The sequence below is a fragment of the Anneissia japonica genome, unplaced genomic scaffold (assembly GCF_011630105.1).
Source record: "Anneissia japonica isolate Jap-2015-1 unplaced genomic scaffold, ASM1163010v1 scaffold287868_len458714_cov195, whole genome shotgun sequence".
Lineage (NCBI taxonomy): Eukaryota > Metazoa > Echinodermata > Crinoidea > Comatulida > Comatulidae > Anneissia > Anneissia japonica.
In genome coordinates, this window is record NW_022698322.1 from 132,744 (window position 1) to 153,955 (window position 21,212).

At 35.5% G+C, this 21,212-nt stretch overlaps 3 protein-coding genes across 3 annotated transcripts in view; 2 read left to right on the forward strand and 1 right to left on the reverse strand.

Annotated features, from left to right (window-relative positions):
- Window positions 1-321: 321 nt before the first annotated feature.
- LOC117102493 (phosphoserine phosphatase-like) lies at window positions 322-5,602 on the forward strand (the record flags this gene model as incomplete). Its single annotated transcript, XM_033242776.1, is given in 4 exon segments — window positions 322-456; window positions 1,021-1,166; window positions 1,899-2,047; window positions 5,056-5,602. Coding segments are annotated over 4 exon segments (538 nt in total), but the record flags the coding sequence as incomplete, so codon positions are not given.
- A 2,408-nt stretch (window positions 5,603-8,010) lies between these two features.
- On the reverse strand, window positions 8,011-17,689 carry LOC117102492 (putative phospholipase B-like 2). Its single transcript, XM_033242775.1, has 11 exons — window positions 17,405-17,689; window positions 16,432-16,675; window positions 14,979-15,073; window positions 14,006-14,220; window positions 13,482-13,576; window positions 12,495-12,655; window positions 11,861-11,956; window positions 11,687-11,758; window positions 9,982-10,134; window positions 9,016-9,178; window positions 8,011-8,485 (listed from the first exon to the last, which is right to left on the reverse strand). Exons 1-11 carry the CDS (start codon window positions 17,587-17,589, stop codon window positions 8,312-8,314), a joined length of 1,653 nt encoding a protein of 550 aa, XP_033098666.1. The 5' UTR covers window positions 17,590-17,689; the 3' UTR covers window positions 8,011-8,311.
- Window positions 17,690-17,739: 50 nt separating this feature from the next.
- The window catches only part of LOC117102494 (AP-1 complex subunit beta-1-like), a 14,452-nt gene continuing 10,979 nt past the window's right edge, over window positions 17,740-21,212 (forward strand). Inside the window, exons 1-6 of the mRNA XM_033242777.1 lie at window positions 17,740-17,872; window positions 18,504-18,688; window positions 18,845-18,980; window positions 19,491-19,736; window positions 20,070-20,191; window positions 20,954-21,089. Of these exons, the coding sequence (XP_033098668.1) occupies window positions 18,546-18,688; window positions 18,845-18,980; window positions 19,491-19,736; window positions 20,070-20,191; window positions 20,954-21,089 (783 nt within the window). The 5' untranslated portion in view covers window positions 17,740-17,872; window positions 18,504-18,545. The remainder of the gene's footprint in view (window positions 17,873-18,503; window positions 18,689-18,844; window positions 18,981-19,490; window positions 19,737-20,069; window positions 20,192-20,953; window positions 21,090-21,212) is intronic.

Here is a 21,212-nt window from a genome sequence, read left to right on the forward strand (position 1 = left end):
GAATAGATAGTGAGAGCGCTAATTTAAATATGTGCCTTGAAATTTAAAAATTGAGTGGCAAAACAGGGGGGGGGGGAATGTGTCCCCCCCTTACTGGATCCGCCCCTGATCAGTGACTGAAATGTATAACTTCAATCCTTTATATGTAATTAAATGTTTTGATTGTATGTTTAAGGGTTTTATATGACTTACCCCCTTCCTCAGCCTATGCCCTATGCGAAGATATCAAGTGAAATAGAAAAATAGAACGCCTCTCAAATTTGCCTATACTACAGTACATCTAATATATTTAGCATGTCTTCATTATATTTGACTCCGTAGAACGAGAAATGCAATGAATGGTACAGTTACCTTCCGTGACACCCTGAAAGCTCGTCTTGGCATCATTAAACCAAGTAAGCAGCATCTTATGGACTTTATTGAGGCACATCCCCCGAGCCTGACAAATGGAATAAGGTGTTGTATTGTGTTTTCATTCTTGCAATTGATTTCATTTGTTCGCATTGTTTTGATATTTTACACAAGTGGCATGTAACAGAAATATTGTATTGGGATACAGTATATGTAGGCTGGGATTTATGATATTTTATTTTTTTGTATACTCTAAATAGTTAATGTTTTTCCATCACTCTCCTGTTTTCTTATTTTAATGATCATTTTTATTGATTAACTGACATGTGAGTGGCAGAATGTCATACACATATAATAGGGACAACATGATCATAATTTTGCCCTCTGGATATAATACCTGCTTAGGCCCCACCCAAAATTTTGATGTAGGCTCCACCCAAAATTTTGGTGTAGGCCCCACTTATGGTTATGATCTAGCTTAGTCCCTTGCAAGATTGTTATTATTTTATTCATTGGAGTTTTTTTTTGTTACTTTATTTGAGTATTATGTACATATTTTAAAAATTCATATTTTGCACTAGAAAAAGATTTAACAAAAAGAATAGAAAAGTGTATAGAGTTATGTAACTGAGTATGGTTTCTTAAATATTACTGCACATTTTTTTTTAGAGAGTTGGTGAAGACACTTCAGTCTAGAGGAACAAAGGTGTACCTGGTTACTGGCGGATTCCTAAGCATTGTTTCAGAGGTTGCTAAGGAACTTGGTATACCAACAGAAAACATCTTTGCTAATAAACTCAAATTTTATTTCAATGGTAAATGATTTAAAATTATGTGAAATTTCACGTGTTAAATGCTGGATTTTTGAAAGTAAAAAAAAGACTGACATTGGTGTTGAAAATTTAATAATAATGATAATAATAAGATGATGACAATGCTGATGGCAATGGTGACAATTGACAATCACAGTATGTATTTAGGTTCACTTGCCATATTTTTTAGGACATTCACAAATATCTGACATCCTGTCTTTTCTGCTGCCATCTGTGTGATTTCATCTTAAGTCTTCTACTCAAATATTTGTCTCTTCAGTTAAGGGGTTTATTTCTATTCAGTTTTGGCAGACACCCGTCACATTGTTTTCAGAAAAGCAAACCCTTGGCAACATCATAAAGAAAAGTTTTAATATTTGTATACGTTTCTCCAAAGTTAGGCTTTACCAGAAGTATGTTGTTGACCTATTATTGCTCGCCCTCTAATCTGGTGGACTAGTGGGTCACGCTGAAGTTTCTCCTTGACCTGTCTGGGATGGATACAAAACCTGCCAAGGGTACAAGACCCCTGTTAGCACAACTTTCAGGATGATAGAGACTAGAAAAAGGAGAAAGCCCAGATTCAACATTACATTAAAACTATGTTTTAATACTCTATGACCAGAAAATGATATAATGGTTATGATAATACAAAGACATATTTAATGATTTTTTAGAATACAAATGCTTAATACTTTTATTGAATGAATAAATTATTTTTATTTGCATACGTAGGAGATTTTGCTGGATTCGACGAAGACCAACCAACTTCAGCATCTGGTGGAAAACCAAAAGTGGTGCAAATGTTGAAGAAGAAGTATGGATACAAGAATCTAGTGATGGTAGGTGACGGATCAACAGACATGGAAGCATGCCCTCCTGCGGTGAGTCTGCTACTACGCATGTCCTTAACTGTAATGTAATTGTTACCCTCACAAGAGGAAGTTGGAAAGATCTTATGACAGGGCTTCAGTTTAGCTTCTTAATTTTTCCGCATTTTTGACATTTTTACACCTTGTTTCATTGACTTAGGTGTTGTATGTGGACATACACATACAGTAGAACCTCGATTTTACGTACGGTACGGGACCAGAGGGCGTACGTAAATTGGGGGATTCGTAAAATAGAGGTTGGGTTAAATTTGTGGTAACCTTTGACCTAATACGTACGTAACGCTCAATAAACGTATGTACGAAGGAACGATGATACCTAGGCTAGACCTAGCCTCTAGGCCTACGAATAAAACCATGTGTTTAGTGTTTTTATTCATCACTTTACGATGTCATAATAAGGTGTTCAAATAAAACCATGTGTCTAGTGTATTAATTCATCACTTTATATCTTTTATTTAACTAAAATAAAGAACATGAAAATATTTTGAGATTACCTATACGACAAAGGTATAACTTGGGAATTCCCCTCCTTGCCTATTCTAAACAACAGAGACGTGGTGTTGTCTGGGCCTGTTGAGACAAACTAAACCCATATGCGCTGCACTGGGCGAGCCAACCAATTAGCGTTCGTGTACATGAAACAGCAACCATGTGCTATGCACTGGGCGAGCCAACCAATTAGCGTTCGTGTCTACTCAGCTTCGTGTAGAAAATTCGACCAGACGAGTTCTTCCATGGTTTGCCACACGAAGCTAAGGAGGAAAGCAATAATTTTGAGCACCATCGGTAGTTGTTCATCTCACTCAGTTCACGTGGTTTTAGATTATAACAACCCGGTATTAGACTCTATCAACGTTGCTGTTTAATGAAAATACGTTGCTGTTTAATGAAAATACGTTGCATTATGGTTTGTTTATTGTTATAGTTTATTGTTATATTCTTTTTACTTATGGTTGCTCTCAAAAGGGCCGTTTGTTTTGAATATTTTCGGGGTTTCTGATGACGTCATCGTCCATACGAGGCGTACGTAAAACAGAGGGTTCGTATAACTGGGGTACGTAAAAACGAGGTTCTACTGTATCATCATCATTACTTTCACCAATGCTGTAGCCAGCTTTTGGGAGAGTCCCACACAATTTTTATTGGGTCCACAAAGAATGGGTCCACATTTTAGAAATGAGTCTAAATTATGCTGTTTATGCACAAAATGGGTCAACGTTTAAGAAAATGGGTCCAGATTTCTTATCTTTTGCATGAAATGGGTCAACTTTTAGGAAAATGGGTCCAGATTAATAATATTTTTGCGTAAAAATATGGGTTAACTTTTCCACATCACCACTGTTTGACCATGGACGAAGAGCTCTTGCTGCGTGTTTGGTATTTTTAGTTGGCGTAGAGCCTTTGCGTTCTGTCATTACTTTGTCACAGCTTAACGCCAATCGGGTAGATTTTTAACGATCGCGAACGAAAAATACAATGGCAAAACACACACATTACTCCTTATTTAGTTATCGAAACGTTATTTCACTTCAACACTTATTTAAAGTACAGTTACACTTGTCAATGAACAAATAAAAACAAATGTAATTGAAACGTACAGGACCACAGTGAAACAATGAACCGAGCCTAATTTCAGGGCTCAGGCTGTTTACACACTAACTGGCTACGCCGTTTGCTAGCCGGCAATGAAAACCAGACGAACGCCATCGTAATCAGTAATCAGTAATTTACGGTAAATTCAGAGCTAGATTTTTTTTTTTTACTACTTTGAAATTATTACTTAAATGTTATTGATAAGTGTAGATTTAAAAAGAAATTTCAATATTAGCTGTTTGATCGCCAAATTAAAAAAACGCTGTAAAGGTACGTTCTGAATATTTTAGGCATTGTGTGGTGTAGTCGAAGAATACGTCATCAAAAATATATTTTATTTTTATTTACCATACATTTATCTGTCTAAAAGTCTATTTCCTTGTTAAAACCTAGTTCCAGTTTTCTGTAATTCAGCTAATAAGGTTTACCCCTCAAACTGTCCAAATTTAATATAAAAATGTGTAAAATTACCACCTACCATCTTCATCTTAATTTTCTTGCCTTGTGATCTGTAACAGCCAGCATGGTCAGATACTGTATGTTGTGAAACAAAGATCCCTGGATGCAAACTCTCTTGAATATTAAATATATTAGGAAATTTAGGTCTGTGGTTGGTCATTTAGAATTTAAGCAAAATCAAAACAAAAACATCAAGAAGCACTTCCGGGTTTAGTGCGCCCTCTATAACACTCAAGCAAAAAAAAGAGGTGCGATTTTAAAACTAGGGGCATCATAGTTAGTTTCCACGTAAAGCATTGAGTGAAACAGTGGTGACATTATTTGAATTTATGCGTAAAGTGGGTCCACCCTGATATTGTCCCACACCCTGGTTACGGCATTGATTGTCACCATAATTACATACTTTGATGATTATTGTTAGCTTCAGAGATTGCTCCAGAATTTTGCCGATAGGGGGTCCGACAAGGGATCTAAACCAAGGTGGGCGGACTAGAACCTCAGTCAGGGTCTTGGAATTTGCCGATAGGGGGTCAATATTTTTCTCTTTTTCGATGTACTTGTTTTTTTATCTTTGCTGTTTGATTTTTTTAATGGTTTTAATTGTTAACATAATTCGCAATTCAGCCTTTTGGCTGCTATGTTTTATGTCTTAATTTGAATTTTGAATAAATATACCATTTTGAATGAATAGTCTCTGGTAAGGTTCAGTATTAGGGATTGGATATATAGGCAAATTGTTTTTGGTCAGCTACCTCATTGTGGCATCCGGCATCCAGGCCTGTCCAGCTTGGGGTATTTGCTCCCTTTGAACCTCTGCTGGTACTGCCACTGATTATCTTCCACATTGTTCATGTAAATGATCTTGAATGAAATGGAATATACAGTTATTAAAATTACCTGTATAACGGACATTGATATATGAAATAAACATGATTTTATTTTAACAGGACGCATTTATAGGATTTGGTGGTAACCAGGTGCGACCCAAAGTACAGGAGAATGCTAAGTGGTTTGCTACAAACTTCCAAGAGCTCATCAGTGTTCTTAAGGAATAAATGATCTCTGTTCAAATGCTAAATAACGAAAGAAGCAATTTGATTGGTCAGATATTTGTCTTGGACCCCACTGGAAATATGAGTGTTTTACTTTCATGTCAGATTTGTGTGTGCTGCTTTTGCAACTAATAAACTAGATGAAATAAGAGGGGGGGGGGGCAAAGAACAAGGGATACAGGTCAGGGGTCAATTAACGGTGTTAATGATGAGTGCTGAGATTGTTATGTCTATTTTAAGACATGGCGTAAACTCACGCAAATCAATTGTTCTATGCTGCAAGTAGTCAATGTTTTGAAGATTCTACTAAATTTAAAAAAATGTATGTTATAGGAATTTTTAACATAAGTTAAAAAAAGTTACTTGTATAAAACTAAACTACAGTATAGTGGTGATGAAAATGATAATTTCTGATGATTATGACAATGATAATTGCTGATGATTATGACAATGATGATAATACTAGTCCTTTATATTTATCTTGTCAATCTAATTTATATTTCATTTGATGAACAATAAGATTGTTTGTAGATGTTGGATGGTGATGATAATTCCTTGTTAAGCACCCCAAAATCTAGAACAAGCTACTTTTACCCATCAGAAAATCGATGAACCCAGCATCAATTAAATCTAGTTTGAAGTCTCATCTCTTGAAATCATACTTCAACATTATATCAACTACCACTTCCAAGGCAGAGATTTGGTCATGAATATTTTCAACCATTCACCCACTGAATTCAGGCTTGACATCCCTGTTTTCTGTTTTTAGCCTGGGTTACAAGAGTACCTAATGGTGGACACGGTGCTATATAAGTCTCTTGAATTATTATGGCGGTAGTACAGCAGTGATGCTAGTGATTAAGATTAGCACAAGAGTATTCTTCATTGCTATGACTACAATAATGTAAGAAATTTATATGCTGCTTTTCCATAACTGATTAAAGTTTTTTACAACAAAATATACTTATAACATCTGCGATTTGTTTGTCTGTGAATTTTATTAAAAACTGAAAATTAAGAAACCCAAAAATATTTTCATGCTGATCTAATTTGCAAAAGATTAATCCATATTTTGTGCCCTGGAACATGGGTTTTAACTACTAACATGATGGACAGCGCAGAAAGTTTGTCTAGGATTTAAAATGCCACAGGGCCAACCTTTCTACTATAATTTTCATATTATACAAGGTTGTTTACTACAACGTAAATATAGGGTTATGAGGACAGTCTGGCAATGAAGTTGCCCCTTAAACCAGGTACTCACTCACGGTGTGGGAGTTGCTGGCTTAAGAAAGATCCATTACAATGACACGTGCTGATTGCCAACTTGTTACAAATAATTTTATTAAGTACAGAAAATTATCTCCCTGATGTTGACATACTCAAACCATGAATATATAAAGTACAGTAGCTTGCTTGGTTATGGTTTTTTTTTTGGGGTGTACAGCATAAAATATGACCACCACAATCATCAACACTTTTTCAATGGACCATAAATAATTCATCTTTTATGTAACCTTTCAATGCTTAGATGAGGCTTCAAAAGGCTAGAATTACATTTTCCAATTTAATTTCAGTACTATTGTTTTGTAGGATCTTTAAAGCAAATATGGTGCTTATGATAGTATTTTAAGAAAATTTAAGTAAGAAAAGTAAATACTGTACAACTGGTCTGAATGAATATACATTGTTAATATAAATAATATAAAATATCATAGATAACTACAGAATAAATAATAAATACTTAATGTAAAAGCCAGAAGAATAATTGATTGATAAAAATATGCAGGAATCATATGACAGCTAGGGGGATTTTTTGGGGAGGTGGAGGGGTGTGTGGTGAAGTGCTCCTGTTGGAAGGGGATAAATTTTATCATCATTTTGATACAAAGAGAAGAGGTGGTTTGGTCTATCAGATTACTAAAAAAACCCATAGAAACACCCCTGATAATGACTAGTATGAGTATAGTACAGTAAATTGAACTTATAAACAACAACATTTTACATTTTAGAAAATTCTTAATGATCAATAGAGTACAGAAAGGGAAGAGAGTCCATTCTGCTTGAACATGCCTCACTTCCATAATAACACCACAGAAGTGCGGCCGCCAAACGCTTGGCACATACGTACATACAGAAGTGTATCATGTGGTGAAGAGATAAATATAACCAACAATACCACCAGATTCAGCTGGAAAACTCAACATAGCTGCGGTTTAGCGTTGTGTTCGCAGGGGTCCCATGTTGATGGAAATCTCTTCCGGGATACCTAGTTAAATGAGCATTTAATTTCATTTTGCTGTGCAAGGAAATACATATAAGTGTTGAATTCCAGCAAAGTAGTAAAAACATACAAATATGAATTTGCGAGAGATTTCTTATTTTCTCGGGGATCTTGCTTGCTTGTGGGATTGCAAGAGGCTGTTTCCCAATTTCTGGGACTTGGGAGACTTGGCACCCCTCTGTTCATTTCACGCACAGAACGAGAAGATTGGAATCTTTTCATTTTAAACTCTTAAGAGATCAAATTAATGTGAACTTGTATTCAACTGGACTCCAATTTGGTGGCTGGGTAGTTTAAGATTATTTGAACCTACAATTCTTAGATTTTAAAATTGCTTATTTAAACTGAGATACCTGTACAATTTGCTTTAGCTATAAACTAAATCTCATAACAAGGCTTAGGGAGTATAGAGACGCTTCAGTCATGAAAAAAATAATCTTGGAAGGCAAGCATCTTAACCTCCATGCAGCTTAACTGCATGATGTGTGATTCGATACTTTGACCTGAAGCCTATGAGTTTGAGCACTTAACACTCCATCCCCAACGATTCTTGGACAGACATTTTCATTTTATAAATGTTAATAAAAAAAGTCATACCTTTTTCTTTAAACATTAAATATACAAGCTTGAAATACTCATCTAAATACCCATAATTTTATTTTTATACTTATTTATTTCAAAATTATTTTGTTATTAATTTAACAAATCTAATTGCATGAACAATATTAAGGTATTTTAATGATTACAGCAGATGCAATTTATCTTTATCGATAAATTAGTTTTTGTTAAAATTTCCAACTTATACAAAAAATACAACATATTTTCAGTGTGCACTATTTACATAACAATGGTTGTTTGGGTCTAAGATTATTTTTTCCAGTTTACATGTACTGGGCCAAAGTCGAAGATATCTGGTTGTCCTAAATGAAAGAGTTTGTCTTTGTAGTCAGAAATGCTCCACTGGAAGGGTGGTTGTTGGTCAGAGGTGGGTCCAGCCACAGCAATCATTGACATGGTCTTGTGCATCGTATAAGATGTTACCTGGAGAGATAAAGAGCAGAATCGTTTTGGGTTATAAATTTTTAAATAAAGGTCGCAGGCCCTGCTGTTTGGACTTATTTAATCAAGTTCTCATTGAACAGTGGGAAGCCTGCCACTAATTAATAAATATGAATGATAAAATCCAATTGGGAAAAAAGAATCGTCACTAGATTTGAAGATTATATTCTCTGGTGCCAAGAATGCAATCAAAACTGATGTGTGTTAACATTCATGATGGGGGTTGGGGAGGGGGATACTGATGGGTGTGCCATAGGAAACTGAATGGATGCTTGCTGAGGAATTAGGTGTACAAGGCAATTTTTTACAACTTTCTTTTACTCCGTAATCGGAGGGGGTTGTATGGTTGGGGGGTGGATGCCAAATTTTGGAGGCTTTGCTTCCCAATTTTGGGATAGTTGGAAATTAAATATACTGAAAACAATTTAATCCTGAGAAAAAGATTATAAAATATTTTTCTGGTAATCATCTGCTAATTGCTAAATTGGTAAATTAGTACAGTGGTTGTTTACCTTCATATCTGTTGCTCCATGACAACGGTGACTAACTGCGGCAAAAGGATATGTTCCGTTTATAGGGTTGAGGTCAGAGCGTGCAGCTATAGCATTCTCTCCACTGTATGGAGGGTCACATTTCTCACAGCGTGAGAATGGATCCGATTTAAAGTTGTTATACCTGGAAAAATAAAGTGGGGGAAGTAAAAATTTTATCATAAAATTTCCCATATATGATAATGTAGAACTGGTTTAGAGCAGCAGGAATGGTTTGGTTCGTAACCTTGAGCAATGGAGGATCCAGGAATTTGAAATACAGGGCCCCAAGGAGGGGCTTTCACAGATATTTATCATTTAAGAAAACTTATGATTATAGCACCTCTAGATGACCAGAATTAACACTCTCAGAAGCCCACGGCCCCACCACCGTGAATCTGCTGCTGCTTTGAATCTGCAAAGTAAGGTGCTACATAAATAACAAAAAAAAAAACAAAAACTAGAGCAGTGACTCCATAGAGTGCACACCTCTACCCTGTGCCTGAATACAAACAATAAGCAGACCGTGTGTGATGGGCAAAACTGAAGCATATCCTCACAAAAATAATGGAATCACCTTATTCAGGTACTGTACATTATTTTCTTGAGTGCTGCCTGAATATGAGGGGAGATTCCATTATTTTCTTTTATGCTCAAGCATAAATAAGTGGATTTCTGTGATCTTGACCTTGTTCTTTGAAATTGTTTAAAAAAAATTGAATGGCATTTTCGATTTTTATGTACCAATCAACTAAATTTTGCGATGATCTATTCATTAGTTTTTGCGTAATCTTAGTAACACACAGACAGAAAGACAGCAGTGAATACATAACCACCTTGGCAGATGTAATAAATTTAATTATGTAGTCTAATGGTCTCAAACTGATCTCTAATTGTTACATTATGGAAATGTTTTTTTTCAAACTATTTTGGTTTCTGAAGACTCACCTCATCAAACGAATCATTGACTCCATGTCTTTGACCTTAACCTGATCACGTCGGAAAATATTTGCTCGTGGTGATTTATCATACGTAAACCAGTCTCCATATTTCTCAACATTTTCACGGCACCCACTGGTATTAAATATCTCTTCAAAATATCTGTAAATTGGAAAAGGGAACTACTACTATATACTATGAATGAATGTACAAGGATGACTTATCAGTTTTATACAGCCATCTATAGAACATCAGCGCTCGTTCCAGTTGCTTTCCTCGCTCAGGGTTTGGTTGCTAATAACAACTCTTCTTGGATAATGGCTTAAAATGGGACGTCCAGTGTACACATCTGGCCTGTGTGCACTTTAAAGAACCCATTGCAACTTTAGGAAGCTGCAATGGAGTTGGGAGTTAGGAGTTACCTCGATGCTATGGTTGATTTCTGGAAAGATGTGATTGGAAAAATGTGGAGATGAAGTTATAAGCGCCTCTCTATGGCTACTGCATTAATCATGGACCACACCCATATGCAATTCAGCATAATGACACCGTGTGTTATGGGCTATTCTCCTACCTTTACCTAAACAGGTTCCTGGTAGGAAGTCTGTATGCAGATCTTTGCAGCACAACTAGAATACTCCGTCAGGAGGTGGAGAAGGGTTGCACATTGGGTAAGACTACAGTAGAACCTCGATTTTACGTACAGTACGGGACCAGAGGGCGTACGTAAATCGGGGGATTCGTAAAATAGAGGTTGGGTTAAATTTGTGGTAACCTTTGACCTAATACGTACGTAACGCTCAAGTACGTATGTACGAACGGACGATGTTACCTAGGCTAGATCTAGCCTCTAGGCCTACGAATAAAACCATGTGTTTAGTGTTTTTATTCATCACTTTACGATGTCATAATAAAGTGTTTAAATAAAACCATGTGTCTAGTGTATTAATTCATGACTTTATATCTTTTATTTAACTAAAATAAAGAACATGAAAATATTGTAAGATTACCTACGACAAAGGTATAACTTGGGAATTCCCCTTCAGGCCTATTCTAAACAACAGAGCTGTGGTGTTGTCTGGACCTGTTGAGACAAACTAAAACCATGTGCGCTGCCAACCAATTAGCGTTTGTGTATGTGAAACAGCAACCATGTGCTATGCGCTGGGCGAGCCAACCAATTAGCGTTCGTGTATGATACTATGTCTACCCAACTTCGTGTGGAAAATTCGACCAGACGAGTTCTTCCATGAAGCTAAGGAGGAAAGCAATTATTTTGAGCACCATCGGTAGTTGTTCATCTCACTCAGTTCACATGGTTTTAGATTATAACAACCCGGTATTAGACTCAATCAACGTTGCTGTTTAATGAAAATACGTTGCATTATGATTTGTTTATTGTTATAGTTTATTGTTATAGTCTTTTTACTTATGGTTTGCTCTCAAAAGGGCCGTTTGTTTTGAATATTTTCGGGGTTTTTGATGACGTCATTGTCCATACGAGGCGTACGTAAAACCGAGGGTTCGTATAACTGGGGTACGTAAAAACGAGGTTCTACTGTACTATGAATTCAGCGACCAAGGAAACTGAAGTGATTTGAGATTTCTTGCATTAAAATGCAAATTTCAATTATGAAAATGTATTAAGAATTAGAAATAAAAAAAATTAAAAAGCAGCTTCATACTTTATCTTCCAAAAGAAAGCAATACTTACGGAATATTATAACTTGGCCAGTATTGCGTCTTCGCTAAATGAGCCGTCATGTCCTTTGCTATAATCATTCCACTGAAAAAAAATATTTAAAAAAACATAAAAAAAACGTAATTAAATAAACTCAAAGGCATATAAACCATACTTGAAAATTGACATTATTTTGATGAAACTTACGGTATCTGCTCCAAAATATACAAAAGTCCTTTGTCTGGTAGTGGTTTGCCTGGAGTAAACTGTTTATAGTCGACGACCATCCACTGATTATTATACCTTGGAGAGAAAAAAGCAATTCAAAATATTTAAATAAGTAGGCAAGACTCTACAGTTCAAAGTTCATGGCATATTTTATCATTGATATTTTGAAATTTGATTTACTCGTTATAAAATGACATTATTAGTGCTGAAGCATTGGTTCAAATACATTAAAGCATATTATTAGAAGAAACAAAAATACTACAGAGAGTAACTGGCGGTAGCCACTGTGTGTGCACTGAACCGTGAAAACCTCTAGGTCCCCATCGCTGCACTCCTTGAGTTTCGGGAGAAATACAAGTTACGATAGCGTACTGAGACGTTTAAGTCATTGGTCCAGTGTGCAATATGACCAATGTGCATGTTAAAAAGCACAGTACACTCTTCGGAAAAGAGTAGGGGATTGTCTCCCGGTGTACTGCCCAATCACCACCAGAAGGATCCCACTGGAAACAAGTCTTCAGACTTTGTGGGTTAATCCTTGGTGTGATTCAAACCCAAAATACTCATATCCTATCCTACAACAGTTAAAAAAAAAAAAGATTTTGCATCTTACGTTCCCATGTTGTATTTAGTGAAGATATCGGCCCATTCACTGGCAGTAGAGGCTAAGCGATTTGCGACCATGTTTCTAATCATCTCAAACATTTTCCCTTCTGGTTGTATGTATTTGAACAGTATGGGATTACTGTTACCAATTGTGGTTTCCAATGTAACCTGAAATATAAATAACAATATAAAAAAAATCATAGAGTATTGAATTAAAAGTAAATATAGTAAATCAATTTGATGACCAATGAATATACTTGGACATTACTCTTTAACAACAAAAAAAATATACACCTTCCACCAGTCAAGAACAACATGTAGACAGGCAGTGGTGGCTCTAGACATTTTCCAACAGTGGGGCTTTTAGACATAAACCACAATATTGGGGATTAGCAATCAAAATAACGTTATTTGGAGTAAAATTAATATTTTTTTGGCTAATAAGGCAAGACAATTTTTATACCTTGTTTAGCAAACCCGCCGACTGCAAATATTGATGATTTCAAATAAAAATTAAAACTTACTTTTGGCCAATTAGCACATCCGATGCCACGAAAAAGTGAAAAATTCAGAAAAATTCTTTATTTTTATTATGCACTCCGCTGCTTGAAATCTCCAAAGAGAAGATATGTATATTTCTTCCTAATTATATAAATTTGAAGCATTTAGCCATCCTATTTTACATTCACCAATAAAATTTTATTTTTTCCTCCATCTGCATGATTTTGGCAGATTTTGCTAAGCAAGAAAACAAAATTTAATTTTTATTTTAATTATGCCCTCCTCTGATAATCTTTAAATAAAGTACGCTAAAAAAATTGACAAAAACAGACAAACATAAAATTTTTTTTATTATTTTCATTAGTAATGTAATAAATATAGAGTTATCTTATAGGCATTGTTACAAATAAATAATGGTTGTACTGAATTGACAAATAAAATGGTGTTATCACCTAATTAATATTTACGAGATATAGTAAAAAGACATACATACCAAACCATTATTGATGACATAGAAATCATCACCAGAATATAAAGCACCGGGATAAGATGAGAAAGACATTTCTCGACCTGGGATCAATTCCTGGCCTGGAAAAGAATCAGTACACTGTTAGTTAAATTTGTAATTGTACAGTTATTAATTGTTTGCCTTTTTTGCATGCATAGTAGTATGCCAGTAAGCTGGATAAAGAATAAACTGAATTAGTTTACATGGATTAAAAACAATATACATAGCACCCATGTCTTTACTGCTTGGCCACTAAACTTTTTGTGCCCTTTGTTACCATTTTGATGTTTAATGTTATTCTTTCCAAGTTACTTATTTATTTTTTTTTAAATTAAAAATTTTTTTTTTTATTTCTTATTTTTTTAAAAATTATTTTATGATCTTCATTGAAATTCTTTTTGAGCATGAAATAAAAACAAACAAATCATATTAGCTATCAATTCAGTTTATTTCAAAATATTATAAATGTATGTGAACAAAAAATGAACGGCTACAAAAACCATATTTACCATCTTTAACCGTATGGAAGCCAAAGTCATATTTTTTCATGATACGTATCATCGCATTGAAAACATTCCATGTGTCATGTGACACATATAGGTCTTTGTTGCCAGGCAACAATTTGATGAGGCCGGAGCAAGACCCAGAACCAGTCATGTGTTTTCTGTCTTTTTTATCAAGAGCAACTTCTAAATCTTCTAAATCTCCTGAAATTTGCAATAATCTGGAAAAAAATGTTATTGTAAAAAAAAAAATTATATTTATATTATCAGATTTTGAAAAAGGTGTTTTGTAAATCTAATGATTGATTTTTCTCTCTTAATGCTAATTTTTGTCGCTGTCACAGTTCCTTTTCTTTGTGCATTTTGGCATAGTTGAATCCACTAAAAATGGTTTTATTTCTAGAATCCCTAAGCTTTATAATACAATTTAAAGACAATTCTATTGATCTTTTTTCTGACAATAAAATTCGTAAGATTCTCCATTATATTTCTTAGGTTTTTTGGCCCAATGCTTCTACAGTTTTTCCTTATAATTTTAAGGCTAAAATTATGAATTTAAAGATGTAATATTATGCCAGTGGAGTTGATAGCTTGATGGTTAAGGTGATGGCCTTCTAATCCCATGGTCCTGGGTTGAAGTCTTACCGGTGACAACATTTTTTTACCATGAATAAAAACATTTTAAAAAACTACTGTATGTAAATAGAGCATAGTGTGTATGTTAATCTTGTGGAAAACATTGCTAATTATTAAAAGTCAGTTATGAAGTTTGCTATTACCAATCCTTCACTCATTTTGCACTAAATGAATTAAAAAAAAATGAATTTAAATAATGTTTGTCTATCTTAATAAATATTATATGATTATGCTTATGCTGCAGAATAGCATCTTAATAATCTTATCTTCAACTTACATAAAAATATAATATGGTATTTAAAAAAAAAAAGAGCTTAGATATTTTCAATTCTGTGTTACTTACAAGAAATTAAAAGGTTCTAGTTTCAATCTTGGTTGTGATGATCGATTGGTATAGCCATCTTCAAGTCCAGCCATTTGCTCCAAAATTAGTTCCGCCTAAAATCAGCATTTTAAACGAAGATTTTAGTGCAAGATTCAAATTATGAATGTGCAGCATATTATCTGTGAATCTATGCTAAAGAACTGATTAATTTTTTTTCTCGTATATATTCAATAACAATAATACACATTTAAATACTGTAGCAGCACATTGATAAGTAGCATATACAGCACAGGTTGCCAAATTGCGGCTTGCAGCCCATATGTGACTTATGTAGGTAAGGTAAAGGTCGAAACCCGAAGCTCTGGGCTCACAGGCTGGAGTGGCCATCTCTTTTTCCTTGGCATTTAAGCCAGACTGTAGAAGGCTGTGAAGGGTTCACCACTCCTCCCGCACTGCAATCTGTTTTACTTTCCCAGCATATGCTGGTACACATTTATACACCTGGGTAGAGAGGGACAAACGCAGATAAATTGTCTTGCCTAAGGACACAATTGACTTGCACAGGGATCGAGCGGTTTCAAACCCCTGACCTCAAGGTTAAGAGTCCGAGCCACAAAAAGTTGCGCCAACTACTTCTGGGACTTGCGAAAGTAATTAAAAATCATATTTGTGTGGACTGCCTCCCTTCCTTGGCTTGATAACCCCTGTTTGTTATAGCCCGCTGCCTATTATCAGTATAAATACATTTAAACTTGCCTAAGTCGCCTGTGCCTAAGTCGAATAATTTCTAAGTCGATCTTATTTTACATGCCAAATTGTTGTGTTTTCCATTAATTAACAATCTGTAATTTTATCTAAGTCGAAACAATATTTCAATGGAAATATTTTTTTGGATTCGACTTAGGCAAGATCAACTGTAAAAAGAATAATACAATTATAATTTTAAAATATCTTTGATTGAGAGTTCCAAAATGGAAAAAATGTAATGTTTCCAAAGGCACAAATTTTACAATTTAAAAAAAATCTGATTTTGCATGCGGCCCTCAGTATTCAATTGAAAATGAAATGCCCTCAGTATTCAATTGAAAATTAAATTTGGCCCTCTGACAAATTTTTACGTTTCTACCATGGCCCCAATTCATAGTACAGTATTAACTAAAAACATGCAAATATTGTGAATTTGTCGAAGATGAGATATTTTTGACAGATTCTTCTTGCTTGCGAGAGTGCTGGAGACCTTCTCAATTTCCGGGAGACTCTAGCAGACTTGGGACCCAGTATAGACAATCAAACTGTCCACACAATCAAATTTTCTTATGACAAAAAAAACTGTTGTATGCCCATATATAGTCATGATGTACCTATATATGGTCATGATGTGATGTCATCATGACCATATTTAGGCATGTCACATGTTTTTGTCAAATAAAGTTTGAAAGTCTGGAAAGTGCTTTAGTAAGCTTGCCATCACCTGGTGAAAGTATGGATCATCAGGATTGTCCTTGATCTGGTCTGCCACCCACTCCATGTTGGTCTTTATAAACTCTTGAAGTCGGTTACAGTAGTCGCTCATCTGAAGGCAATAAGATGACATTATGTTCATCCAATGCATGTAGATGGGGCCTGCGGACACATACCCCTCCACAACCCCTGCAGCATAGGCTTGAACTGTATCGTCGTAGTCTGGATTTGTGGTGACTGTCAGATGGGACCAACTAAAAAAAAGAAAAGAAAAAGACAAAATTTTACTACAGACCAACGGCAACAGTCTTGAAATAAATAAAATAGCAAAGGAAAATTCTGTAAATTAAAATTGTTAAAACTTGAAGAATTGAAAAGGTTAACAAAAACACAGTTGGAATACACTATTTTGCAAATGTACACCATACCATTTAATTAAAAATGTCAGTTCAGTAAATGGATTCAACTTTTCTTATTTTTTGATGTTTACAACATGACTGAATCTGTATTGAATTCACTGTGTATCAAAATCAAGAAAAAAAATCTGAATTTTAACAACCATCAGTAACCGGTATCATAGATGCCAAGTTAGACCAAGTTGCAAGCGGGAGATTTTGTTTAAAAAAAATTAAGCCCCTCCCCCTAGGGGTCAATGGCATACCACCGCCCACCCCCATCGTTTACTTCAATTCAACAGCTTAAAAAAAATCAATACAATTTAGTGACTGGAAATACATTTTCTTTAAAAAAAAACTATCAAATTCAAACAGTTTTTATACAATATTTACAATATTTTTGCCAAATAAAAACAGTCCCTCTCTCATCAATAAAAAAAAGCAATATTCTATTGTTCCATTTAAAAAAAAACAAAAAACGCCCGCCTCATCACTTTTTTTTTTTTTTTTTAAAGTGTGATAATCTAATAATTTTTCTATGTGTATAGCCTAGTTAATACTACTACAGTACTACTAGGCTAGGCTTACCCTGTGTCCTCTACGTCGTCAGTGTAGTTAGCCCATGCAACAGCTCCGGATAGCCTTTCTTCAAAAATTTCGAATGTATCCGTTTGCTGGTCATATTGAACGGAAACAAACACACTTGGTAAAACTGCCAAGCATGGTAATATATGAGACGCAAGAACACAGGTTATCAACTGCCACCAAAGCATTGTGAAGGATTTTAGTAACACACTATGTTCCCTTAACCAAACACCAGGCAGTCAACTCAAAATAACATTTTTTCGGTCGCGGTCAGGCCAGTCAGCTGACTAAAGGTCAGGTGACTCACCAACAAACACCCATGAGAACTATCCTTCGGTTGCACACACAAGTGCTAATACAATGCCACGTACACAATAGCGCTTCACGTACTCTAGGGTGTGAGCCACTTGGCCGATATATGTGGAACTTTGGGATAGGCCATTTTTTAGACAAGGGAGACTCGTTGAAACGGTAATTATTGTTGTTAAAATCGAGTACAATCTCATCTATCGTTTTCTTTTCACATAAATAAATAATTATTTTGTATTTGTAGATATGTTCGGTTCATTTTCTATTCAAAATTAGTATGGTTTAGGTGGTTTTTGTAAGGTGATTGTTTAGTAGACAGCCACCTCCCACCGGTTTGGATTTGGTCAGCCCAGTCAAGGCCCTAGCTAGGTCTGTGCTCACCTGCCTGCTGGATAGAGTGGTACAGAAGCTTGGCCTAGGACCTAGACTCAGTTAGAAGTAGGAAGCCTGTCATGGCGGTTTTTTTTTTTTCAAACGGAACAATAGATTATTTTGCTTTTGTTTTTATCGATGAGGGAGGGACTGTTTACATTTGGTCTGTAATAGAAAATATTGTAAAAAAACTGGTTTAATTTTATAGTTTTTTAAAGAAAATGTATTTGAAGTCACAAAATTGCATTGTTATTTTCATGCCGTTGAAATAATTGATGCGGCAAAAAAAAGTTTTTTTTTTTTTTTTTTTTATTCCTGCATCAATATTTCCCGAATTTTTTATGTGGGCGGGAGTGATAATCTAATAAATTTTTCTATTTGCCCTTATTTATATCAATATTTTTTTTTTTTACTTATCCAGGGAGTAATTTAGATCTGGACAAAGCAAAGAAACCTGACCAAGATGTCTGATTCCAAATATTTTACCACCACCAAGAAGGGTGAAATCTTTGAACTAAAAGCAGATCTGAATAGCGAACGTAAAGAGAAGAAAAAAGAAGCAGTCAAAAAGGTCATTGCAAGCATGACAGTAGGCAAGGATGTTAGGTAAGAGAATTTAGCCATTACAAACACAGACCAAGTCTCACACATTGATAGAAGCATGAACATTCTAAGACTAATACATACTTGCCTTAAAAATACATGTTTTCATTAATTAACTTTGTTCTTTATATATGTTTTTCTTATATTGCTTTTGCGTAGTGCCTTGTTTCCTGATGTTGTCAATTGTATGCAGACAGATAACTTGGAACTGAAGAAGCTTGTTTACCTTTACCTGATGAACTATGCCAAAAGCCAGCCGGATATGGCAATTATGGCTGTCAATACCTTTGTCAAGGTAGGTACTATCCTGATTCTGGTCATCATATCGTCATTGCCACTGCGTTTAAAATATTCCACAATCATTTTCCTCACCACCAACATCACTACCATAACCATCATCACCACTACTCTAATCACTACCATCATCACCACCACCACCACCACCATGAACACCATAATTGACCACTACAAACACCCCTACCATAACCATCACCACTATTCTAATCTCTTCCATCATCATCACCACCACCACCACCACCACAATGATCACCATGATTGACCACCATAATCACCACTACCATAACCATGACCCTCACCATCACCATTGCCATCACCACCACCACAATCACTGTCACCACCACAATTACAACAACCATAACCGTCACCTTTACCACCACAATCACAACTACCATAATCATCACCTTCACCATATTAATCACTACCACCACTGCCACCATGATCACCACCTACTACCACCACAAAATATTAAATATTGCAAAGTATTAAAAAACTTGTAATTTTGTAGGATTGTGAGGATCCTAATCCACTGATTCGCGCCCTTGCCGTCAGAACCATGGGATGTATCCGAGTGGATAAGATCACAGAATACCTCTGCGAGCCACTGCGCAAGTGTCTAAAAGATGAAGATCCTTATGTTCAGAAGACCGCTGCTGTGTGTGTTGCTAAGCTGTATGACATTAACCCCCAGTTGGTAGAAGACCAAGGATTTACAGAGCAACTCAGGAACCTCCTGACGGCCTCTAATCCTATGGTAGGAAAGAGTTGTGATATTGAATATAATTCGTATCTTTAAATAATTGTTTTGGGGTTACCATATACCATTCTGGGTAAATGATTTATTGAATGATTAAATGGCTAATTGATTGATTGAATAAATAATGTATTGATTACCGGTGAATGATAGATTGATTTATTTAATGATTGATTGATCAAATGATTGATTGATAGAATGATTGATTGAATGATTGACTAGCTGACTGACTGACAGTCTGACTGACTAATTGATTGATTGACTGATTGATTGAATGATTGACTGATATAATGATTGGCTGGTTTAATGATGGATTGATTGCTTGGTTTACAGGTTGTGGCCAATGCAGTAGCTGCTTTGTCTGAAATCAACGAAGCCTCACCGACCGCTGCTGGATTGGACCTCAGCACCTCTACCATCAACAAGCTTCTCACTGCCCTCAACGAATGTACTGAGTAAGTTTCCATGAATTCATACAGCAGGAACAGACTCTTGTCTCAAAAAATGAAAAATGAGATCTTTGTAATAACCACAAATTGAGGTGGCGCCTATCGTACGCAAATCTCGCAAGGAGTTTCCGCGTCACACTCTCTGCAAGCTGGACAAGCCTTATGATTGTCCACTTTAGGACTGGGCCTAGGGTCCCAACAAATTGGACATTCTGATTTGCCGGTCATGGTGAACTGCACAGCAAAATGAATCCCAGTAGCAGGCAGGATGCAGTAGATCCAAAACATAGATCATCAAAATCAAAAATTGCAAAATATAAATCCAATAAGATCGGAAAATCCAACAAGATCGGGGCCGCTTGTGATTGGTGCCAAGATTCAACTGTTCTATTATTTTTTGAGGGGTGTTCTCATGTGTGAAATAAAATAGGCAATTTGTCGGTTTATCCAGGTATATTTATCCACTCACAGACTACTAACATTACCATTGATTTGTGTAATCTAGAGGTCAAAAATTAATAATTAATGCAAAAAATGTTAAAATTGGATAACAAATAGCAAAAATATGATAATTTATATTTTCGGTCTGTATTAAGATGGTCAATACATTGGAATTTAAGCTGATTTGAAGACTTTCTGATTTGGAGACAAGGGCATGGTTTTGCCAGAGTTAGTTCCATTTATCATACTATTATATTTCATTGTATTTCTAGACTTCTTGACATTTAATCAATTTTGAGTTGCTACAAAATATTTTTTCCTACACAGATGGGGACAAATCTTCATCCTCGACTCACTTGCCAACTTCAACCCTAAGGATGAGAAGGAGGCCCAGAGCATATGTGAGCGTGTGACACCACGACTGGCCCATGCCAACGCTGCTGTTGTCTTGTCATCAGTTAAGGTACTATATGCACTGTTATTCACTATGACCTAGTTATTGTTTTATCTGTAAAAATTGGTGTAGTATTTACATGGACGTTTCAATCACAATCGGTGATTTTTTTCAACTGGTCATTGTTAATTC